This window comes from Hetaerina americana, unplaced genomic scaffold (genome assembly GCF_022747635.1).
Source record: "Hetaerina americana unplaced genomic scaffold, ioHetAmer1.1.p SCAF_1, whole genome shotgun sequence".
Classification (NCBI taxonomy): domain Eukaryota; kingdom Metazoa; phylum Arthropoda; class Insecta; order Odonata; family Calopterygidae; genus Hetaerina; species Hetaerina americana.
In genome coordinates this window covers 46,291,678-46,317,966 of record NW_027286069.1, presented here as the reverse complement: position 1 = coordinate 46,317,966, position 26,289 = coordinate 46,291,678, and the positions used below count along the sequence as shown (strand labels likewise).

The 26,289-nt window shown below is 39.3% G+C and overlaps 2 protein-coding genes across 3 annotated transcripts in view; one reads left to right on the top strand and one right to left on the bottom strand.

The window, feature by feature from the left end:
* Window positions 1–1,585: 1,585 nt before the first annotated feature.
* Window positions 1,586–26,288, bottom strand: LOC139691477 (RNA-binding protein NOB1). Its single transcript, XM_071589318.1, has 8 exons — window positions 26,041–26,288; window positions 24,013–24,145; window positions 20,745–20,953; window positions 19,424–19,771; window positions 17,382–17,615; window positions 7,274–7,588; window positions 5,989–6,124; window positions 1,586–4,639 (listed from the first exon to the last, which is right to left on the bottom strand). Exons 1-8 carry the CDS (start codon window positions 26,104–26,106, stop codon window positions 4,509–4,511), a joined length of 1,572 nt encoding a protein of 523 aa, XP_071445419.1. The 5' UTR covers window positions 26,107–26,288; the 3' UTR covers window positions 1,586–4,508.
* LOC139691463 (uncharacterized) overlaps window positions 26,116–26,289 on the top strand; it is a 30,735-nt gene continuing 30,561 nt past the window's right edge. For both annotated transcript variants that reach the window (XM_071589304.1, XM_071589288.1), the window contains exon 1: window positions 26,116–26,220. The gene's annotated coding sequence lies outside the window, so the exon portion shown is untranslated. The remainder of the gene's footprint in view (window positions 26,221–26,289) is intronic.

Sequence of the window (26,289 nt, the reverse complement as noted above, 5' to 3'; positions counted from 1 at the left end):
CCATAGAAAGTTTTTCATGAATAAACCAAGATGACTTGAAAAAAACAGCTGGTAGCTTTGAAAAATGGACCCTTGATTGTTGAATGTGGAGTAATTGGTGCGATACAATAATTTACCTTACTATTGCACATGATGGTTTGGATGATTGAATAAATTAAGAGATGATGAATTCACCCTTAAAGATCTAACTACCATTCATAGGCCAACTTACACTTTCAAGCAAACTTATGAATAAAAAGTTTAAAAATATATGAAAAAACATTGTTCATCTTTATGAATTATTATCCTGATGACAAAAAGGGTAGTATCAACTTAGAAGGCCCCCACTTAAAACCCATAAACCCTAGGGTCAAGCAGACAAGGTCTAAGAATAGTGTTATTCAGCCAGAAAAATCAAAGGTATTATTAATTAAAAAGGATGGAAAATAAGTTACGAGTTATGACAAATACTTAAAAAGATCCTTAAAGAAAGTCTGGTAAGAAAAGCAAATAGAGCACCAAAATAAAAGTTCTGAGTAAAAAACAAAGAGCAGCCACATTATATGTAATATATATTTCCCAATGTCGTGTAAAACAATAATTTACCATATTGATGAAAGAAGTTGTTAGTTAACTTTTTTGGAGTTTCATATCATATCCCTTCTCCTGCACATAGCTGACTCCTGAATTACAACAAAGAAGGACGAGTTCAAAATTCGATGTGTAGAGACCAAATGAAAAATCAAGATTTTAGGGTAAGAGTACAATGAAAAAATAACAAAATAGAATTGACTAGATGCAGACATATGCTTTGTCAAGTAAGTAATGCTTAAGGTGAGAATTAAGAGAATTAGACCTTGAAGCAGGTGAAACGTGAGATGGAAGGACATGAAGGCCAAGAGATGTTGATACATAAAGGAAAGAGAACCACAGTTCAAGGATGGGTTGAAAATGGATTTCTTAAAGTAGGAACTTAAATATCTTTAAATTCAACTGAGCATTTAAAAAAGAAAAAAAAACACTGAGTGAGTAACCCCTCCACATCTTATAGCAATCTATGTAATCTACTGGTTAGGGTAGGTTTTGGATGGACCTAACAACCAAATATCTCTCCTAACAAAACACAATGCAACATCCTACTCTATAGCAAAGTCCCTCTTCATCTCCGTGAACTTCCTTTTTCCCTTCAACATCCCTACCCGATTCCTGCCCCTTCCTCATTTGCTAGCATTCTCCTCTCTATCACAGTCTTCAACATCCCATTGTCAATCAATAGGCTTTACATCCATTTTTCCTGTCTCCTTACGATTTATCCCAACAATCCCCCTCTCCTCCTCCACTATATATATTATATGTATGGGTGTATATGTGCATAATTATGTATGTATGTGTATGCATGCATGTACGTATGTTTATGTGTGTAAGTATGCATATAGGTATGTATGTGTGTGTGTATATATATATATACATACTTTTTTCTTTTCGATGTGCTAATCTGTGCTAAATGAATTGATGTCTGTCTATATGTATTTATGTGTACATATGAATGTAACTACAAGTTTAATGCCTCATATAATATGTATACGACGATGGGTTAAATGGAAGAAGGGACCATTTGGCCTCAATTTCGCCCAAATAAAGACCTCTATCTATCTATATCCAGCACCTCCTTATTTCCTTTCCTTACTGTTAAATTAATCTTCTACACACCCCTATCTCAAAAGCCTCCAATCTATTCCTGCTTCACAAACCATGTTTATGCGCTGTGCATAATCACTCTCCATATCAGTTTTGATGAGTCTTTGGTTAACATTCTTGCTCAATGTCCATATCATCAATTTCCTCCTCTTTATAAAAGCCTCTTCGCCTAAAGCGTTTCTTCTCCTTACATCCCTACTACTTTTACCATTTTGGTTCAAAACACTTCTGAGAAAGGTAATATGTTCCACTCTCTCTAGCTTTTGCCTCCCATTTTTTACGTTTTAACTGAGCCTTTGTCTCTCTGGCAAATTGCAAAACTTTTGATTTATTAATATTGATTCTCACTCGATATCTATCACACTGAATTTCCAATTCACTCAGCAATGCTGGTGATCCCTTGGCTGACTAAAAAACTAGAGCTTGGTCATCAGCAAACCAACAGATTTTATGGACTCCCAGCCAACTTTCATTCCTATTTCCAGTTCTTCCCATGAATCTTTTACCTTTTCCTTCATATATACATTGCATAGTACAGGTGGTAATGGACATTCCTGCCCATCTCAACTCTCCATCCCCACCTGTGCAGTCCGAGTACATATACAGGTTGCAGATTAGTCTACTATCCCTCCAATTTATTTGTATTTTCTACAATATATTCATTAGTTTTTCCCAATTCACTCCCTCAAACACCCCTTTAAATGTATGAAACAGGTACATACATCCTGGCTGTATTCTTTGACCCTCTATCAGTGACCTCATCACAGCAATGGCATCAGGCACACCTCCCCCCTTCATGAACCCGAACTGATCATCTCCCATGGAATCTTTCCCCCTGCTCTCCATCCTTTGTTGATGATCCCAAGAACCACTTATGCTGCACACAAAATGAAACTTATTGTTCTGTAGTCCTCACGTGATACTGCCTTCACCTTTTTTAGAATAGAAACTTAACACTGATCCCACAGTCTTCTGGTCAGATTCCTTCGTCCTAACATGTTACAAATTAGTCCATATACTCTTCCTCCCACACATTCCTAAACATTAATTAGTTCCATAGGAATATTGTCTACCCCTATGGCCTTGTTTGATCTCATCTCCCTTAATACCCTTTCCCTCTCATCCTCCAGTATGCCTAGACTTGAGCATCCTCGAGTATGACTAGCTATATTCAACCAGAACATATTCTCTTTCTATGTCTAAGCTCCCTGGCCTAAGTTCTTTATCATACACTACTTTTATTCATTCCTTTGATCTCTCTTGGATATTTTCTGGCTCAACTAATTTTTTTCCCAGCTGACCTAAATGTTAACACATTTTCTCTTCTTACTTATGGACCGTGTTTTAACCTTCGACATTTTATAGCATATCTGAAAAAATATTATTAGAAAAGCAGCAAAATAATCTTGTTTCCCTCAAACATAAAAAAAATAGTCAAGACATCCACTTCAACAATGGAAAACAACGTTAGTCATTTTGAAGTCTCCTAAGTTTATTATTCAAGCTATTTGCAACGATAAGTAAATTAAATCTAATAAAATCATTCCAATATCACCTGCATGACATAGACATTTCCCATGATATACATCCTCAGGATTACTTTAGCATCACCATCATGTCACATTGAACATCATGCATGCCAAATCAAAGCCCATTTAAAACACGGCAGGCTGAATATCTGAGCAAATCACCATATATTAACAATTCCCTCACTCCAAAGCTACTCAAGGGCCGTAATACATCAAACGCAATGTATCTAAAAGTTGAACTACTATGGAAGCATTAAGGCGACGAACACAATTTTTAAATAAGATGTAGTTCAGGGCAGTCATTTGGAAGGGAGAGGAAGAGTGAAATGAAGTTATACAGAGAGGAATACAAACAAAGTTTAACATAAAGCATATAAAGTGAGGAAGATGATAGAGGAAATATCAAAATGTAATGGGTTGTTTAAGGCCCTGATAGAATGAAAATTTAATTAAGAAGGGCACAGCAAGGAAGAAAATCTGCTTTCAAGACAGCACAAAGGCATGTGAAAGTTCAAATAAAAGATAAGGCAAAATAATGTAAAGAACACAGAAGTACTTACAATACATAAGATTATGATTAGGAACCATCCAAAAACCTACCTTTAAGAGGAAGAATAATTTGAATGAAACAATTCAGAAGTGACTATGTACTATTTTATTCATGTCATCCCATAAAGATGCCCTGACCATGAACAATTTACCTCACCACCAGACATTTTTGGACCACACACACTCGCATGCCACTGCTCACAAATCTTACTTAATCCCTAACTAGAGAATTCCAATTTCACCACCGAAATCTAGCATAGCTCTTAACATGGTACCTCCATAATCAGCAATCTATTACATTGGTTTTAAATTATCTTTTCCGCCGATTGAACTTGTAATTCACATCACATCATTTACCACTTCATTGCTTCATTAAATGCCAGTTTTTATATGGTGAGAAGGAATCCAATGAATTTTCTGGTAATTTTGAAGAATAAATATGCAGTCAAATAATTTAAATTATACATTTCCCATCTTCTTCGTATTGAAGTACACAGAAAATTACCCCAAAATGTTGGCTCTCCATCATAATACAAATGGGTTCTTAATTTTTGCCAAAAATGTACAAAACAAGAATCATTTTATTGCTTTTATCCCTTTACAAAAATAGAGGTTAGCATTAATTATGAATGCAGCACACACTTACAGTTTAGATAAAATAACAAAATGCTTTACCAAGTACAAAAACAACACACACCATTAAATTATGTTTGTATTCACAATGATAAATGATGAGCAATTGAAAACATTTAGCTATTTCTTTCTTCTCCTTCCATGCTTATTTTCATTTGGATTTTTTCGTAGCCAATGTTTAAGATTACTTCCATGAATCCCAAGGACTGCTGCTCTTGAATTGACATCACGCATCACAAATGGGGAAAAACCTGCAATAATTAAAGTAATAAAGGGTTAAACCAACAGCCTACTTAACTTTCCAGCACACTGATTAAAGGAGACTGCATTTAATATATTGCGAAAATCATTACTAGTGGTAGTCTATCGTCCAAGAGTAGGTTTTGGGAAGAACCTGGAACTACTCACCTAAGTTTTAACTAACCAGACAAAGATACCCTTAGACACCATACTACATATTGCCATAATTTATTCTTTAGCACTGCATACTGCCTATTTACCTTTCATAATTCCATCCAAAATTCCTATTCTTTTCATCTTTCCACCTCACTTTACCAGCATTCTTCCATTTATTGCCATCTTTAGTAGCCTATTGGCTCTTAATATCTCCCACATCCACTTGTCCTACCTCCTTGAAATTTCCCCATTAACCTTCCATCTTCCCCTACCACATTAAGAACTTCATTGTTTGCATCCATTTTTACCCATTCTATTTTTTACTTTCATCTCCACGTCCAAATCTCAAAACCTTCTAATCTATGCTTATCTGCCTGCCTGCCTCAATGGCACTTGTTTAACTAATGCAATGCTTCACAAGTTACATAATAAATTTCAGAAACATAAAGGGTAACATCTTTCTCGTTAATCCATTATTCCAGAAATTGGCTCTAATTTAACGAGAACGCCATAGAGATTATTGAAGATTATTCATAAGTTCAACAGATTCAGGCTTGCGGTTTTTCCTGTCATTAACCCCCCATTTTTCGCTCTTTATAACCTCTCCGCCTCTCCTCCCCCCCTCCTCCTCTCCCCTACACGACTCTCCCTCCCCAACCACATCTTCTGTACATATAAATAAGGTCTCCTTACTATTTAGTTTGTCTTGTACCTGATGATGACTCTGTGAGTTGAAACGCGTCGTACGTTAAATAAACTGTGGAAAAGTGCAAATTGTCCTTATTTCATTACGAAGATTATTCATTTCGCACCATCAATACACGGCAATAATCACGCTAAATTTATCTTAACATTATTTTTGAATGCATTTTACATATTATTATCCTATTGAAATGAAATAATTGACTTTGTATACTAAGTCAATTATTACATTTCAATAAGTTATGCAAATTCCATAAAGTTATGCCGGAGACAGCAAATACTATTATCCTAGTCAGAATGTTTTTATCCCTTTGAATGTTTATAAATTAACCCCACCAACCTTTTGGTTCAAATTATATTCACTCAAATATTCTTAACACACATGCTTGAATGTTATTTAGTCTACATTTACAAAATCACATGTTACCTAAAAATATGGTTCAGCATATTTTCAAAACCTTTTGCCATGATATATGGACTAGAGATACACTAAATTTGTTACCTGCAATGTAATCTGGATCTAATGCATCAGTTTTCATGCGAGCTAAACGAGATGGATGTCGCTGAGGAACTCTTTGGTCAGCACATATGATAGGATCATTGGAATACTTTCCTCCTTTAGGTGGAGGAACTGAAAACTGAAGAATATAAAATCAATATTGGAAATTCACAAATTTATGCAACTTTCTACAAATTACAGTACACACAGCCACATGCAGTTTTGAATATTTTATTGTCATAACCACCATATTCAGTAGTAGTATGAAATTGAGAAGATTGGAAGTAGTAGGGAGGGGTGACGGAAGAGAGGAAGAGGTGCAATGGCTACTGGGAAATAAAAGTTGAATAGAAAGGGATGAGGGGTTCTTAGCGAAAGACATTCAGTCCTAGTGGAATGAAGGCTCTAAAGAGCCAAGCATGGACCTATTTCTGTGCATTCTGTTTCAGTGATGTGCTGGTTAGCGTGGGATAGGCAAGAATTAAAACACTGTATTAATCTATTCTATTGTTTCAGGCTTCACTTCGTGGAAGTATTTAACATCCATTACTAAAAAAGGAAAGAAAGACTCTTACTTTTCCACAGATTTTATTATACGGTACAACGCGTTTCACCATATGATAAAATCTGTGGAAAAGTACGAGTCTTTCTTTCCTTTTTTAGTAATGGATAACTGTATTAACAGTGTATAACTGTATTGGAGACAGGAAGAGAAATATTGTGTACTTGGGGGTGGAGATGGGACTTGAATTACACCTGGCTTGATTGCATGATTTGTATTGATTTGAGTGGGTTGGGAGATAAAGAAAAAGGCTAGATAGTTTTTAGGATGTATTTTATGTTGGCAGGGTATATATAAAGTGATGCACCGACATTAAGGGAGCATGCTTACATTGCTTACATGCTGTGGTTCATTAGGATGGAGAATAGTTCACCAAGGACACACTCAAGAGACTTAGAATGAGGAATAGATGGTCTAGAGAGAGAGGATGAGAGTGAACTAATGATAATGAAAAATATTGATTTTAAAGCAATTTTCATTTTTAATTCATATCTTAAATTTTGAAAGACTTTTAATAACTAAGACTTAGAACTTTTCAACATTAAATATGTTTTTAAAAATATGATTATATATTTTGCATTTTCATTTTATCCCATCATAAGACTCTTTTTAATACATTGGGATTACAGGTCAATTTCCTTCTATAAAATGGTGTCACAACTCAAAGGTTGGGAATCTGTGGTTTATATCAACAGAGGTGTAGAATTTTTGTTATACATTACTTACTCTTTTCCCTCGCCCAGTAATAGGTTTTCGACATGAAACATTAATAACTTGCTTCCCATTCTCATCCACAGAAACAGCCACCTTTCTCAATGTGCCTTGGTAGCCACACTTAGGACAAAACTGGTATTTGAGTCCAGCTCCCATTACTATGGAAGCACCCTGCAGAGATGGCCTAACACCTGGAACCAGTGAAGTGCCAGCTGGGTTGTTTGTAATGTTGAAGCAAGCATGGCAGCGGAGAACATGAGTCCGTAGCTGTTTTATCACACGCCCCTCCAAAGTCACAACTGAAAGCCCAATTTGTTTCAGGACATTCTAGAAGCAAGGCAATAGTCTGAATTATCATTTGACATAAATTACTTGGATCTCTACAAGCCTAAAGAGCAAGGCAGTGCTGGAGGAAAAATACCAATACATACACATTATCCGTGAGAGACAATTATGTAATTTAACTATGCAGTACCACATTCAAAGAGAGTTCATGTTGTTCACAGAAACCTTTAAACACTCAATGAAACAGCTAAGGAGATGATGACTGTTGGTGTGAGGAGGTTGAGGTGCTTGTGACGTTGTGCTTGGCGCAGCGTCACTTGCCCAGTTCGAATACGCGCGCCTCTCTCGCGAGCCGTAGAACGGCGGGGCGCTATCTGTGGGCGCCGACAATGTATGTAAGAAAAAAGAGGAGCGGAGCGCGCCGCGCGCGGAGAGTGCCGGCCAACACGTGGGAAGCAGAGTTCGTTGTGAGATGTCCGAGAGAGAAGGTCGTGTGCTATCATCGTCGAGTCACCGACAGCCTGCGAACACCGGGGGTGCGCGTGCCAGCAACCGACCTCGCCGTGTGGGCCCCCCGCAGGCCCCGACCGGAACATCGGGACCCAGCAGTCGACAGCGAGGCGGCCATCTTCGGCTGCCGCCGAGCGGCCACCCAACATCGTGGCCCAGCAGGCGTCGGCACCGCGCGTCATGTTTGCTTGGGAGCGCCCACACCTTTTCTTGTGATAATAAATAGTTCTTGTGAAGTTAACTCGTCGTAGTCCATTTTTATGCGCCTCCTAGCGTCTCTCGTGATTTCAGCTGAAGAGCCGCTGCCCACCCCGGGGCACATAAAAGGTGAGCGAGCCCTCCCCTGGGACGAGGAGTGTGATGGGCCAGGTGACAGCCAGCGGCGTGACTCTGCGGCTAGCCATGCGGCTAGCCTGGCGCCCTCAAAACAAGTAGAGTCGCGGCCTCCCTTGTCTCGCGGTATCGGGGAAAATTTATCTATGAATTAAATACCGCGTCACAAATGGCGCCCAACGTGGGGCAGCCTTTCTATTGTTGTGCGAGAAAAGTGACAATTATATTTCGAGAGTGCGCATGAGGCGCGAGTGCAAAATGGCGTCGCGTCGGCCTTGACGAGGCAACAATGGTGTGAAGGAGAGCGAGGGGAGTGATACCGGCATGGTGTGCAAAGCGTGTGTGTGAGCGGGAACGATGCGTGATTAACATCGCGCGAGCGCCAGTTATTACGTACAGCTCTTTCGCGAGCGGTATACAATTTTTCTATTTGATTTATAAATTAGTCCTTTTTTTTTGCTATACATTTTCATGAAATTAAGAAATTTAAAATTCTTTGTGAGGGAAGCAGTAAATAAGAGATTATAATTTCTACTCAATCTTTTGTACTTGAATGTGGTTTGTGCGGTTGCTTTGAGTGGTTGCTTGGCGTTGAGGGTGGGATGAAAGCTGTGAACATTCCCGAGGCGACTTGTTTCCAGTTAAGTTGCGGAGGGACGATCGGTTTCTAAGATTAACTACTATTATTGGCGTGATGGAAGCTCCGTGCGTAGCCACGTATCCCCAGAGTGGCAGAGGATCCTTTGAAAAGAGGAAGTGGAGTTTGTAATTTTTGAATTTTGAGGTTAGGTTATGCTTTTAATATAGAATTCTGATTTATTCTACCCTATTTGTTATAATAACTGTAGAACAGGGAAATATCTTTAGATTAGGATTAAATTTTTGAAGTAAGCGTATTTTAGGTTAGGTGGGGCAAATCCTTTAATTATTCAATAGGTTAAGAATTTTCTTCTTCCTAATTTACAATGGAGGGTGACACTGGATTTTTGGCGAGATATCAGAGAGATATGAGGGCACTGCTACGGCATTCAGCGGTAAAGGCAGAATTTGAAATAATTAAGCAAATGAGTGAAGAAGAGGTGGAAAATGAGTTGTCAAGTAAAGGACACTCCTTGGTAGGGCCACTCTTAGTACGCAAAGAGCGATTATTGCGGGCTAAGCTTCTTTTGGCACAACCACGGTTAGGGACACCATGGTCAAAAGAATTGGACGAGGATGTGCAGCCTGACGATGTAATCCTCTCAGGAGCTCTACACGCCTTAAACTGGGACGAAGACCTAGAGGCAGGGCGGAAAACGAAAGGAGCATGCAGTAAGGGGCATAAAAAGAAGCACATCGAGACGGAGAAAGTTGCCGCAAGCAACGGAGAAATTAATGAGGAACTGAACCCCATTCGGACCATTACAGCAAACGCAGCGGGAGGCCCTCAGCCCAAACTGCCGCTGATGGACTCATATGATTTTCCGCCGCTGGGGGAAAGGAAAGAAGCGTCAGATTTGACCAGAGAAAAGGAAAAACTGCGCATTCTGCCTTCGGAAGCGAAATTAAATCAGAAAGAGATACCAGTACAGAGCGACCGTAACTCTGAGGAAATAAAGGAGTTGCGGAGTCAATTGCAACAGCAGAACGAGATGATCAACAACCTAACGGATGGACTTAGCCGAATTTTACAAAAATTGGGCAGTGAGAAGAACGATAAGGAAGTGAACTTGAGAAAGGGTTCCAGGAAAAAGTATCGGAGGGAAATAACATCCACTTCGTCATCTTCTTCAGAGTCGAAGGTAACGAGCGGGTCGTTATCTACTGACAGCAGTGATGACTCGGACGATGCATCAGGGGACGATGGACATAGACAGAGCATCAGCTCTGAGTTAGGAAGGGCCAGTGCTCCGAGAAAATTGGCATCTAAATCCAAGAGACATCGTACGAGCTCGTCACGCTCAGCTGAGATCTCGCAAAGATGCATAAAGGCGTTCCAGAGTTGGAAGCTTGAATTTCGAGGAGACGGCAATTCAAAGGCAAGAGAGTACATCCAGAAGTTGGGAAACATCAGAGCCAGCACTAATGCCTCGGATAGCGATATCTTGAAGGTGTTGCCGTTTACTCTTCGAGATACCGCTTACAACTGGTATGCGGCCACGGAGGAGTACATCAAAGACTGGAATGACTTTCAACGACGATTTAAACAGAGATTCGTCGAAGAGTGGGACGAAGAGCAAGTGATGAGGGAAATTACCAATAGAACCCAAGGGAGGAAGGAGAAGATAGCAGAATTTATAGGAAATTTACAACATCTTTCTAAATATTTGAAGAAACCGTTGTCAGAGAGGAAACTGCTCAAGGTCGCATTGAGCAATCTACTTCCAGAATATCGAAATGAGATAAAGGATCGACGACTTAAGACGTTGGATGAGCTGATGGATTGTGGTCATAAGTATGAAAGAAGAATGGCAATCAATGCTCGTTATCATGATCCTATGCCAGCTAGCGAGTCGCTAATCACGACTGGCGCTTATGTGAGGAAAGGAGAAGAGCAAGGATCGAGAAAACTAGCGAAAGTAGGGGCCCTGGGGAGTAATGTGGAGGAAATGAATAAGAAGACCAGCATTGTTAATGAACTTCAACCCAATGAGGTCAAGAAAAAGTCCATCGCGGATGGAGGAGGGAGAATACCGCCCACTATGGGGAAAAATGGCGAGCCGTCCTCTCCGAGAGAGGTCACGCCCAGCTCCTCTGGGGCAGGTTACAATGGCCGATGGGACAACCGGGCCATAACGAGACGTACGTTGTCTAGGCCTTCACAGGCGAGAGACCAGGGACCGGGCTTTGACGGAGCTTGTTATTCCTGCGGAGAGTCGGGACATAGGGCAAATGTGTGCCCGAGAGTCCAGTGTTTCAGCTGTGGCGCAAGAGGGCATATCAGTGTCAATTGCCCCAGTCGACAGGGTAGGACACGAGGAAAGTGCCAACTTTGCGGCAAGGTCGGCTTATTGGCAATTAATTGCCCTAATTGCAAACACCTGTTTACTCGGCAGGAAAACGGACAAGCGGGGAGTCGCCTAGCCCAAGCGGCTTCCCCGCAAACCAATCCGTCGAACATAAATCGGCTGAATTAGATTTAGATAATCATAGGAATAAGTCGATTAGGTTAGGAAATGGTGATTCGATTTTGGAAAAGCCGAGTTGGACAGCCAAATTCTGCGAACCAAATTCGATCAAGGGAGATGTAAATAGTGGAATAAAGGATTGTATAGGGAAAGGAAGGGAGATAAACTCAGATGGGCCAGATGAAACATCTGCTCCTGGGTCGAGTTGGACAGCCAACATCCACCACCCATCTGAGGCGTTGGCAAAGATCAAGGATGAAGAAATCTACAGATCGAGGTGGACAGCCAACCTCTATCTATCTGGCCAATGCAATGGAGCTATCAGGAAAAGCTCTCCAGCTGAGCAGTCGAGACGGACGGCCGACCTCCACTGCAAAGCTGATATTTGCTGTCCAGCCGTTGATTTCGCCGAGCCGAGCGGGTCAGCCCGTCTCCGCCCATCAAATCAACCGCATATGGGGCAGCAGGCGCATTGGTCGACGGAGTCAGCTCCGCTCTGCCAATCCGTTAGGTCGGAAGAAAGCGAAAGGGTCAAGTCTTTGGTAGGATCGAACAGGCCAGCCTGTCTCCAGCCGCCAAAGCAAGCAGAGAGTGAGAGAATGAGTGAGAGAATGAGTGAGAGGCCTCAGAGCATCTCGTCGGTGCCACAAAGCCCGCCGAGACATGCGTGGAATGTAGATTCTGCCCAGTCGCTTCACGCGGGCCCGAAATCAGAGCAGGAGAGCGATTATGAGAAATTACCTCAAGTACTGTTCACTCTGGATCGGTTTTGTTCCGACAAAGGGACGGGCCGGAATGAGTCGAGTGAGAGTGTGACATACCCTGTAACCATTGAGGACAAACCTGATAGGCTGTGTCCGGTTCAGGGAGGGGGAGTCGGCGTGGAGTCCACGCCTAGAGTGAGTTTAGCGAGTGTGACGGCAGGGCTAGTAATCAATAAGGAGAAGAGCGAGTTTTGTTGTACCAGGGCTGCATATCTTGGATATCTGTTAGACGCAGAGGGACTTAGACCAGATCCGGAAAAGATAGCTCCAGTCGTGAATTATCCAGCACCATCTAACCTCAAACAACTAAGACGATTTCTTGGTATGATTGGATGGTACGCTCGGTTCATAAAGGACGATTCGGAAATCAAGCTTCCATTGGTCAAGTTATTGCACAAAGGTCAAGAGTGGGAATGGACAGAGGAACAGCAGAAAGTGTTTGAGACATACAAAAGGGCCATTACAGAAGCCCCGGTCTTGGCAAGGCCGGACTTCTCTAAACCCTTCATCGTACAAACTGATGCGAGTAGTGAAGCAATTGGAGGTGTTCTTTCTCAAGTGAATGAGGACGGAGAACATCCAATCGTTTATGTCAGCCGAGTTCTCACATCAGCTGAGAAAAACTATACGACGACAGAGAGAGAGTTGTTAGCTATTCTATGGGCCATAAAAAAACTAAGGCCTTATTTAGAGGGCTACAAGTTCCTCGTGATCACAGACCACTCCGCACTCCAATTCCTGCGAAATCTCAAGGAACCTACGGGTAGGCTCGCGAGATGGGCGCTGGAGTTGCAGCAGTGGGACTTCGAGGTGGTGCATCGTCGAGGTAAAATCCATGATTTGCCTGATGCACTATCTCGTATGTACGAGCAACTTTCTGGCGAAGAGAAGATCGCTGAAATTACGGAAGTAAAGGATGAGGACTACCAACGCAGAGTCGAGGAAGTCAGCAAATATCCGGAGAGGTATAAAAATTGGAAGGTCGAAGCGGGCCACTTGTATCGTTACAAGTACGATGAGCTGCTCGATCCAATCGCTGATTGTGAAGAGGGCTGGAAACTCGTGCTTCCAAAAGAATGTCGAGAGCGGGTCATCAGGGATGCCCATTGTGAACCTTCATCGGGCCACCTCGGAGTGGAAAAGACATTCGATCGAGTCGTACGAGATTACTATTGGAGAGGGGCCTATCACGACATTCACAACTTTGTGAGGCAATGTCAGGAATGTCAACAGTTCAAAACGTCGCAGCAAGCGCCTCAGGGACTATTGGGTAAAAGAACGGTAGAGAGACCATGGAGCGTCGTAGCAGCAGATCTCATGGAGTTTCCGCTTAGCAAAGCCAAGAACAAGTACTTAATAATCTTTCAGGACTTATTTTCAAGATGGGTGGAGCTAAAGGCGGTCAGAGCTGCTACAGGGGCAAACGTGGTTAAAGCACTTGAGGAGCTTGTCCTATTTCGCTGGGGAACGCTGGAGTATCTCTTGACAGATAATGGAAAAGAGTTTGATAACAAATGCGTAAGAGAAGCATTGGCAGAGTATGGAATAACGCATACAACAACGCCTCCATACCATGCTCAGGCAAACCCAGTGGAAAGATCCAATCGAACACTGAAGACGGCCATCGCGATGTTTGTAGAAATAGACCATAGAGATTGGGATCAGCATTTACACGAACTAAGGCATGCAGTCAACACCGCGAAGCAGGCCTCGACTAAGATCTCGCCAGCCTACTTGAACTTCGGAAGGCATCCACTGCCAGTGAAGAGTTTGCGGCGCGAGCTTGAGAAGGGGGAAGGCATAGAGAGCAGATTGGATCCACAAGCGTGGAAAAAGAGGGCCGATAGGTTAGGCTTATTACGAGATTTAGTAGCCGAGAATATAGAGAAAGCTCAGAAAAAACAGGCGCAAGCGTATAATAAGGGTAGAAGAAACATCGAATTTAATGTAGGAGACCTAGTAATGCGTAGGACCCACCATCTGTCCAGTGGGATTGATAGGTTTTCAGCCAAGCTAGCCCCTAAATTTGAAGGGCCAATCGCGATACTAAAAAAACTGTCTCCAACAGTTTATATCGTAGAAACGCGTTCCAATAAGCAAAACGCGAAAGTAGATGTTGGCGACTTGAAAAGATATATAGCACCAAGATCCACTCGTCAAAGTGGTGAGTCCTCCGAGCGCCAAGCCCACGGAGCACACTCTCAAAAAAATTCCTTATGAATTTTGGTATTATGTAATAGGTCAGCATTGTGTGTATGCCTCATGTTATCTTGTCTGTGTGTCAAAGTGAGCGATTTATTTTTCAATAATGTGAAAATCTCTGTCGGACATTATTGTTGCTATGGCACATAGCCCTTGAATTGTGGTGAATGAAAGTTTGAAAACGAGGTGTGATGTGTTTGAGCTGAGGACGTACTGCCTTTTATAGAGTGAATTATCTGAGCGAGTGATGATTTTGTTGAAATTTTGTGAGAAATTCCCTTGGAATGTATGAAAGATTCATGCCAAAAGTTTGTTCATACCAAATGTATTACTTGATGTTCATAGAGAATGTGGTTAAAATTGGAAAAAGTTGTGCTATACATTTTCTATCCAATAGCTGAGGACAGAATCTCAAAACTGAGTGAACTACTGGTAGAAATCTGTGAAATTGTTGTTATTATATTGTGTTCATAGGTTTCAGTTGCAGGCTCGTTTGTAAGCGGTCCACTCGGACGAGTGTCCGGCTTAGGGAGGGGGTATGTGACGTTGTGCTTGGCGCAGCGTCACTTGCCCAGTTCGAATACGCGCGCCTCTCTCGCGAGCCGTAGAACGGCGGGGCGCTATCTGTGGGCGCCGACAATGTATGTAAGAAAAAAGAGGAGCGGAGCGCGCCGCGCGCGGAGAGTGCCGGCCAACACGTGGGAAGCAGAGTTCGTTGTGAGATGTCCGAGAGAGAAGGTCGTGTGCTATCATCGTCGAGTCACCGACAGCCTGCGAACACCGGGGGTGCGCGTGCCAGCAACCGACCTCGCCGTGTGGGCCCCCCGCAGGCCCCGACCGGAACATCGGGACCCAGCAGTCGACAGCGAGGCGGCCATCTTCGGCTGCCGCCGAGCGGCCACCCAACATCGTGGCCCAGCAGGCGTCGGCACCGCGCGTCATGTTTGCTTGGGAGCGCCCACACCTTTTCTTGTGATAATAAATAGTTCTTGTGAAGTTAACTCGTCGTAGTCCATTTTTATGCGCCTCCTAGCGTCTCTCGTGATTTCAGCTGAAGAGCCGCTGCCCACCCCGGGGCACATAAAAGGTGAGCGAGCCCTCCCCTGGGACGAGGAGTGTGATGGGCCAGGTGACAGCCAGCGGCGTGACTCTGCGGCTAGCCATGCGGCTAGCCTGGCGCCCTCAAAACAAGTAGAGTCGCGGCCTCCCTTGTCTCGCGGTATCGGGGAAAATTTATCTATGAATTAAATACCGCGTCACATGCTATTTAATCTATTTCAGAGCATGACTCCCTTAATTATAGACTAAAAACTGGGTCATACTCTAGTCAAAATTTTGCCTGTAAGTGGCTAAATTGTTCTCCCACAAAAGGTTAAAAATGAAGACTTTCAAATCTATGATGATGATATTTTAATCTTGTTCCTTCATTATGCATACTTTGGATATATCTTTTCATAAATTTACTTATATATTTAAAATTTTTAGCACTACCACAAAGTCCTTCAAATACACATCAGTAGTCACAATTTAAAATATCTGGACATCCTTCCTTCAGATTAATGGCCCTTACATCTGAATATTGACCTCTGCCACTGATTTTTCCCAAAGGAAAACAATGAAGGACAAAATGAAAATGATTAAGCTTTTATATTTTGCAGCAAATCTTATCATTGAATAATTACATTGAACAAGATTATTTAACTTCTTGCAGAGTACATAGCACACAGAGCCATTAATTTAAAAAAATCTCTAGATTAGTCATTCCTTCAGATTAATGGCCCTTACATCTGAATATTCACCTCTGCCACTGATTTTTCCCAAAGGAAAACACTGAAGGACAAAATGAGAATAAATTAAGCTTTGATATTTTGCAGCAAATCTTATAATTGAATAGTTACATTGCACAAGATTATTTACCTTATTGCAGAGTACATAACACACAGGGCCATTAATTTAACAAAATCTCTATATTAGTCATTTACATTCAATTTAAATAAGTTTTTTATCCTACCACTGTCCAGTATCTACTTTCAGATAATATAGCATCATTCTCCAAAAATTCTAGGTTTTACCGCTTGAATCAAGATTTTTTCCATATTCCCAGTTTTCAAGGATGGTTAACCAGTGGGAACAGAGCAGATATCTTGTTTCCTGGATGCTTACCGAAGAGATGAACTCAATGACTATATTAAATTTAAGTCCATTATTTTTGTGTTGTACGAAGAGGTGATACCTTGATATTTTAATTTCCTTTGGCATTGGAATTTCCTAAGGATTTTTATAGTCCCTCTCAATTTTGTTTATTTTCAGCTGATTTTCAAATATAAAATCCTTCGAGGGATGAGCAATGGTACTTCATCACTACAAAGACTTAAATGACGGAACTACTTAACATGAAGAATTTAGTCGATCATTCCATTTTTTAACTTAATAATGATGAAGGTTTGGATAGCTCTATTATCAATCAAGTCTCCACCACTTATAAACCAAAGGTACTCTTGACAAATTATATCAACAAAAGAACTTATACCAAGAGTTATAAAAACTTGCAGCTGGTCATCATCAATTGAATCTCAAGGAATGGCCACTGTGATTGGAATTCTTCCAACACATGCATTGTCAACAATCTTACATATTGATGGCATCCATTGCTTAAGTCCAGTTTATAAATTATTTGATACAATAACTATGTCAATTTTGATTCATCTGGTTGTAAATAGAAAGGTTTAAAGGTTAATTACTTTACTAACTTTCATTTCACTAACCAGTAACCAGCTGGAATTTGAATTACTGTTTATTTATCAAGTAATCTAAACTTTCTATGTAAATGATTGTTTTCATACCTAATGTATGGCGAGACCTATACAAAGTAGATGGAGTTGAACATTGCTTTATAATGACATGGAAAATTTGAATTACCTGCATGGCAAAGTCAGTTGTAAGGCAGCCAACTTCAACTTTTATGTCTTCATAAGTTTCTCCCATTTTTTTCATAGCATCTTTTATGTTGTTAGGAGTTATCCAACCTTCATCATCATCTTCTGAAGACTGTATATCATCACCATCATCACAGAATCCATCATCACCCAGGGGAGCTTCTGAATCTTCTTGAATTTGATCGTCAGCAAATGGAATGGCTTCCATACAATCACCCTACATGAAAATAAATGGAAATAATGTTAAAAACAATTAAAGTTACCTTCAGAATATCTTTGTAAAGATAAAAGACACATGGATAATAATTCATAATTTATAGACAGGATGAATACTTAGTTAATCAAAATCCTGTTTTTTGCAGGATGGTGTGGGATGAATAGCAATAATTTTTCTCAACACACTTTATAATCAATGCAGGGCTGATATCACGTAAGCAAACAGAAAGGGCAGAAGGCATACTAATGTAATTATATACATAAAAAAAAACCATAAACACAGTAATTAACCCGAAGGTCAGTTTAGTAGGTGATCGTAGAGTTCACCCAGTACTGAGCCCTATACAGCGTGTGAATTTCACACACACACACATATATATATATATATATATATATATATATATATATATATATATATATATATATATATGTATTATATTCTCTAATTTTCCTGCCCTTCTCATTGGTCTAACATTCCAAGTCCTTATTCTAACTAATTCAATCTTTTCCCATGTCTAGTGTCCTTCCACTGTTGCATATGCTTTGCAAAGATTTCATAAGATGACAACTACAGAAACCTTCCCTCCCCCACTGCTGAGCATGAAACACAGCTGAGCCCAACAGTGGTCAGGACTCATTTTCATTATGGCATCCATCCTAAAAGTCTTGGGATAAATAATTGAGGTGGCCTGTTGTCTTTCTCAATAGTATTTTTAACATGACACCATCACTTAATAGCCATCCCACCGGTGTAAGATTCCTTGTCAGCCACCTCAATGAGGGGCAGATGCTGCAAAGAGTACCTTTGGTCTGGCTCCTACCCTTAAACCTATCTGGCATGGGTGGCATGGGCAACCTATCCGGGTGATCCTGCCAGGAGTAAATATCATTTCTCCCAACAGCACAGCTCTAGGAACATTGGAATGCACCAGCCCTTCTACCATGTCACAATTTGTGGTCCACAGGGAGGGGATTTCAGATTATCTCTGTAATTTAATTATATGAAAAATGCAAAGTCCTAGAGTGATTGGATACATGAGGGAGTGAACTTTAATTAGCAAAACAGCTCCCGTAAGGAAGTCTTCATACAAATGTTGCAAATAACCAAGAATACTTATTTCGAACACGGAAACAATTAATCTCTTAAGTGAAAAGAAAACAATGTACTCAATTTTAAAAGAGCCCTCAACTCCATGCAAAATGTGTTTTATTCAAACATTATCCTCAGCACTATCCACACACAAATGTATTTCATATCTTAATAATTCAACAACAACATTTAGTCAATCAATACTACTAAAGGATTAGCACTAAAAAATACTACTTAAGTTAACTTTAAGATATAGCTAGGCTGACACCCTACTTCTAATGCCGAACATGGACAAAGATGGGAAATGTGCAGCTCCTCTACTGCAAATGCTGGAAAAAATTCCAACTGAGAAAATGTAATTACCACATTAAATTTAGAAAGATGTTACACCTATCAATAAGTAACAATTTAAAATATTTTCATTGACCAGTGTAACTTTTGCTTCAATTTTAAACATTATTAAATGTTAAATAAAAATATTGTGAAAGTTTACTTAGTTTCAATATCTTTCCACACATAAAATTGAATTTCAACAGGTCAAACTAAACTTAATGTACATAATCAGTACATACAAATGATGACAATTTATTTACTGGGTTTTCACTTCCTAAACAGCTATGATTGAGAGGTTTTCTGGCAAACTAATACATTACACTATTTGAAAAAATATTTAGGAATATCGACTAAAGAAGTTTTTCTAAAATAATAAGATACTTTACCGCCGTGCTGTAATATTCAGACACCATCTCATGAATAAAGTTAAACACATCTTCATTTGTCAGCAGCTCATCTTCAGGCTGGGATCTTTTAATATCTTCAGTTATATTTTTTATGTGGCGCATCCAACGTATAATGTGAGGAAATTCTTCGAAAAGGCCAATGGGCAACACTGAATCACCAGATTTTTCAATTTCATCTTTAGAAACTAGAAATTCGAATAGAGCCAAATCTATTCCAGATGCAGCATAATTCAACAAATAAGAATGATCTCCTAAATACTCATTAATGACATGAAGAATAGGAGAGGAAAAAAATTCGTGACTCTTGTCCTTATCTGGTTTAGAATCCTGCAGAAAAACAAACTTCTTTATCAAAACCTTGTGAAAATAATATAAAAGTTATCAAAAAGTACAGCATCAAAGAACAGTGCTGATATCAGTGACATATTCACTTAATATTAAAAACCATTTCAACAGCTCATAGTATTTGATTCATTTGAAAGGTTAATGACTTCAGAAATAAAAAAAATTAGAGATTGTGCCCCAGATTTGAAAAATATACGACAGTGAAACAATAATGCTGAAATGTAATGAAACAGTTCGTGAGGACACAATTTCATAGGCAATAACTGATATAGCAAATATATTGACAATTTATGCTTGCACAATAATTGAAACACATGCACTAACAATTTAAATATTCAATAATAAAAGTGGTCCAAAAAACAATGCCATAACACCTAGAGCATAAACAAAGAACTCTATGACAAAAACAAGTTTTTCTATAAATTTTATAGCAAGTGACATCCTTAATTTCAAATACCACTTCGATGGGTGACATAATACACAACCTATATTCATAAATGAATAATTTTCGAGGTCAAAACTTTTGGTGACTATGATAACTTCCAAAGAAAACCAAACTACCTTAACTTTGCTTTGGCCATAAATAAGAACTCTGGAATAATTTTATTTCTACAACAAAAGTGTCCCTGTTTCAGCAGATAATTGAATAAAAAAAAAGGTTAAGGAAAAAGGTTAAGTACAGTTACAATTAAATTTTAATTCTAGCATTAGAGTTGGGCCTATAATTTGAATGTTAAATACAGAATTGGTGCCTACGCAATAAAATACACGCACATACTTCATTCTGCAAATAACTACTTTGGATATTTGATGATACCATATCATCATACCAAATCATGCTTTGCCATCACATTGAAATGAAAAAATATGAGCTAACAGCTGTCACCCTTAAAGTTACAGAAAAATGCTTGATTTGTGTCATTGCATGGGTTATAATGTAAAGCTTTTTTCATACCTTTCTTGAAGGAAGATAAAACCCAAAAATATCCCTTGGGTTTTCCGCAGACTGCTTTGTAAAATTAATATCTCTACTTTGCTGTGGTTCAGACTTCAGGTGACTTGATCCAATAAACTCTAATTCCAACTGATAGGTAAGTGCCATCACTCTAATATCAGTTGCTGACAAACAGTGGTAGTCACCAGTTTTCTTGGAAAAATCAGTGACTATCAAATAAAATAAAAGCTTGGTTTTAAAAAATATTTCAACATAATGTTTCACCAAGTGAACCCTCACATTAAATATCATTGAAAAGTGAATAATAATAACTTTGTAAGTTTCACTGATTTTTATTTTAAAAACAACTGGTTTCATCGAATAGTCAACATTGTCAGGTAAAATGTACAGGACTTGCTGTACTGCGGAAAGTCAACTCAACCGCTCGTGGCTACCGCTCTGCACTTCACCTATGTCCTCTCCCACTCCCCACCCTCTTCCTTGGTTGGTCACTATCCTCCCCCCCCCCCATCTTTCTCCAAGTTCTTTTACCCCACCCTCCAAACCACACCTCCCATCCACCCAAAACATCTCCCACCACATCCATGCATATATAAAAGTCAAAAAGTCCTATACATTGTACCTGATAATGTCGACTATTCGATGAAACCAGTTGTTTTTAAAATAAAAATCAGTGGAACTTACTGAGTTATCATTATTCACTTTTCATCATGAAGTTACATCAAGTTGAGCCGAATACCATAGAATTTAAATATTATTATTAAAATTGAAGCATACACCGGCATGTATTCTACTGTTTCAGGCTTCACTCCGTGGAAGTATTTCATATCCATGCTAAAAAGACTTCTTACTTTTCCACCAATTTTTATTATAAGGTACAATGCGTTACACCGACTTGCATTCTGTCACGTAATTTTAACTTTATGCTTCGAGATTTTACAGGTTTTAAACCTAAACACGGGAGTTAAAAACTCAATAGAGCTAGCCGAAAAATTAAAAGGAATCAATGTTCCGGAAAAAGTGAGACTAGTCTCATTTGACATTAAAAATTTATTTACTTGTGTGCCCATATCTGAAGCCTTGCTTAGAGTGAAAGAACTCCTTGATTATTCTACCATTGCCCAAAATATGTCAGATGAATTGGTCTCCCTAATCAAAATGACAGTTATTCAACACTATTTCAGTTTCAACCAAATTCTTTATAGCCAAATAGATGGGCTAGCTATAGGTTCCCCACTTTCCCCCTTCCTAGCCTAACTCATCCTCAATTCTGTAGAAGAAAATCTTTTCAATGCTGACAATCAGCATGTAAAAAACATGGATTATTGGTTCCGTTACGTTGATGACATTCTATGCATTTGGTCAGGAACCAACTGCCAGTTACTCCTTCCTCAATTACCTAAACACACTCCATCTTATATTTCCTTCTCCATAGAAAAAGACGTCAACAGCACAATTAACTTCCTCGACTTGCCAATTACCATAAAGGAAAAGAGTTTGCATTTACAGAAAATCCACTTATACAGACCAGAAAAATTCCTAATGATTCCTCCCACCATTTTTCTCACAAACATGCGGCCCTCCACTCGATGATCCACCACCTCCTACACATCTCCCTTCCCCCCAAAAACTTCAACAATGAATTCATGACAATCACTAATATAGCTACCAACAATGGTAACAACCCTAAGCTACTTGATAAATTACTTCGGAAAAAAACAAAAATCAATGGCCCATAAATAGTAATTCTTCCGCACAGTCCGCAGTTTCTAAAGATTTTTAGTGCTCGATCCCATTTCTGGGAGATATATCATATAGGATTTCCAACTGCCCACCCACCTCACTCAAAGCAGCCTTTTACACACCCCTAACCCTCTCCTAACTTCTAGTCAATGGTAAAGACACACAGGGTAGCCTTCTTAAATCAGGTATTTATAGACTGAAATGTGAGATTTGCAACATTGTTTATGTAAATCAGACAGGGAGGAATGTCAAATTACGAGCCAAGGAACACGCAAGATGTCACCAAAATAAGAATATCAACTCTCTCTTAGCTAAGCACCTACTAGAATTCGACCACAGCAGTGACTTTGTCCCAGAAATATTACATATACTCCCAAAAGGATTAAAAATGGATGCTCTCGAGCAAATGGATATAAGGAGGCACCTAGCAAACCCCAACTTGACACTTTGTAACGAGCAATTGTTCCTATCCCCCTCCCCACTCCTTTCTAAGATACTAGCCTGGAATTGGTCAAACCAACACCTCAACTCACCCAATCGCCTCCTCCCCTCGCAGGCCCTCCTTCCCATTCCCCCCCCCAACTCTGTCCTGAGCGTACATACTCTTGCACTGTTTCTTAAGTAAATTTGTACCTAATGATGCTGCATGCTGGTGAAACCCATTGTACCTTACAATAAAAATCTATGGAAAAGTACAAAGTCTTTTTAGTATGGATATACATCAGTATGTTCGTCCATTTCAGATGCCCAAGTGTCCACACCTTACACTTAAACTGAGCCATGAAATATATCATTTGATGTGGTTAACTTTCATTAACCATTGCACTTTTTCCAACAACTCTTGAGGGCAAAGAGTTATGCTCAAAATCATATTCCATTATGGACTAATTCACCGTACAACACCATCTGTATCCATAGATACCAATATTGAGAAAGGGAATGAAAAATATAAACAATTGGGATACAAAAAAGGATTAACCCAACAAGAAAACCCATTCACAAAATCTATATCTAAGACTTAGAAATTTAGCAGCATTATTTTATGTTTAATGTGTATGGAATATGTTTCTATAGAGGAATTTTTAGATTATTCTATGAAATGCAACTGAAAAATGCAAATATTTTTGGTTTGAACACCTTATGAATTATAACTTTAATAAGCCCATATGTCAAAGAAGGTAACCTGTATTCCTGTAGCAAATTGAAACTCAATCTGTGCCTTAGATTTGATGTTAGACTGGAACAAAAAAAAAGTTCAGATTTATACAACAGTAACAAATATGTTATATTGTGTCAGATAAACATTGTAATCTATTGCAAAACAGCAAGATCCAATTTCAATTGGATTAAGTTTCAAAATTAACAAGGGAGTAACGTTATATTTAGTTGGCCCTTATATGAAATGACAAAAAAAGAAGTTTTATCAACAGAATAGTGCAAAGCACAATGGGTAGGGAGTTGCAGGTGTAGGAAAGTAGTCATACTTTAAAACTGAAAGGGCTTATCTACAAGTGCTGGTACTTACTAAATTTAATGCTCTCGGCATTTGGCTCTTTGATCTGTAGTTCATAGGGTAAGACCACGAGTTTCCGAATCTGGGATTTGGATGTCACTTCATCGATAACATTCTGAACAGTATAAATGGAAACACCAATGTTCTGGAAAGAAATCAGCATTCTATCAGAGTCATCAGAATTCTGATCAGATAGGAGAACTCTGGCGGTAACGTAATTAGTTTCAGGGACCCTAGTGTTTTTTAAAGTACGAAGCACTTGAATGAGTACTTGCAATGCTAGGCACTGTGGGTAAATACAATATACCAGGGTATTAAGTAATGCTAGCAAAGCCATCCAAAATAGATCTGAACAAATTCTATAATGCCCTTCATAAGTTGATACTGTAGAGTTTACTTTGTTAATACAATAGCAATGCATAAAAGGTTACTTTAATCACATTAAAAAACAATTTGAGTAATGTGGTCCTTTAATTTAGGGTTTTCCTAAACAATACAGATACTACAAATTCCCTAGCTATTATAACCTGTTTTATGGATTCTCTATATTCAATACATTTTAACATGAACAATACCTAATATTGACTATGAAAATCTAGCTACATCAATTGACTGCTAGTTTCCTTTATATTAATATCCAGGAACTCCACAACAATGGTTATAAATTGCTTTTCCCTCATGACTGCAATCACTTTGAAAACAATAAATAAACTAAATCATTTGGAGATGAACCAATTGAAGGTATACTATCAGCACCATCTAACACAATTGCACTAACAAGTATTTTCAAAGTTGTATTTAATTTCCTCTGGAAAGTGTATGGAGAATCAATTGATCAGAGCATTCGTGACTAAATCTTCAGACGCCGCAAATGCGTTGAATGGGAGTTAACCCAAATGTATGTACATACAGTGAAAAATGAAAAAAAGACCACGCAGAAAACTCAACAGGTATCCAATGGAGGAAGTACTTCATTGTGCCTGATTATTGTTGTTTCTGACACCATATGTAATAAACTCCTTTCCGGTTATTATTTTGCTAGACCCTCTATTTTTGAATCCACAGATGAAATCCGGCAACTACAAAATGACCAGAAATCACCAAGACATTGGTAATAAGCGCATTTATTTGTAAAAATATTTTTTTACCTGGCCAAAATTGACAGTCGGTTTGAATTCAAGGGAAATAGAACTATCCAATATCTCACGTATTTGGAATGCACTCAAACATCTTAACCCAATACTGAGTACTAATTCCGCGCCGACGCGCTCGCTGAAACCAAATTCTGAGAGATTTATCAGGGTTCCATAAAAATCAAACATCTTTCAAGGTCAATCGTCAATTTCATTAACAAACCTTCACTACTCGATGGTGATAGGTAGAGCATTAATCCATTGACAAAAAGACCTCACCTCCGAAAATCTCTACAATAAATGAAGTTAAATCATTCATGATGGTTCTAGCAAAATAAATATCCTATAAGAAAAACTTTTCGGGTTCGACGGGAATCGGATCGGAAAATATTTGTATCAACATGCCAACTGTATTGTCCCGTGTTCCAGATCCGTAAAATGGAAGCGGAACAGAAGGGCAAAGGATAAATCACAAGTGAGCAAATGAGAGATGGAAGACGTCACTCAAATAAGAATGGCGTGGTAGAGCAGCTTGGAGAAACATACTTTGTTCAAGACGAAGAACTTTTTTTACGTATCGATAAGTAGGGCACATCGCTCACAAATCCAGTTAGTACACAACTCTCTTATATATCGCCAAATTATTGAAGGCTTTCCCTACTTGCTAGGGAAGATTTAGGCCTTTGCTAAATAAGTAGCATTCACAGATTCTAATCAGAAAAGTTCCAAATGAGGAAATCTTTTAAGTTCTCCATCATTATTCAGCTGGAAAACTAAACACAAACACGTTAGTTATACGCTGCCTCCAGGTAAACTGCTAAGTGTGTAGAACTTTAGCCTTCAATAACAGAACACAAGACGATGTTTCGAAGAATAGTTTCATTTGTGCAGGAAATTCAAGAATTACCTGCAATTCCGGATTTTTCAGGAAGCCGCTCGTGTCCACGATTAAGTGATTAATTTTTTCGAACATGCTTGGTCAAGCAATTTCAGTTTCGCCGTATAGGATTTATAGATTGAATTCAACAATGCCGTCCTTGGAAACAAAAACGTTCAGCCGACGAAGATGGCACAATTAAAACCCTCGGTAATTATTATTCAACGACCTTTTACACGTTCGCACCCCTCTTAACAAACTGGAGCCAGACTTTAACCC

What these genes read in the sequence shown, in the direction of transcription:
- LOC139691477 (XM_071589318.1), bottom strand. Translation starts at nt 26,106, where the DNA reads ATGTTCGAAAAAATTAATCACTTAATCGTGGACACGAGCGGCTTCCTG. An exon ending in TGAAAAATCCGGAATTGCAG is followed by an intron (nt 24,146 to 26,040) that starts GTAATTCTTGAA and finishes ATTTCTTTCCAG; the next exon opens with AACATTGGTGTTTCCATTTA. An exon ending in CTGAATATTACAGCACGGCG is followed by an intron (nt 17,616 to 19,423) that starts GTAAAGTATCTT and finishes ATTTTCATGTAG; the next exon opens with GGTGATTGTATGGAAGCCAT.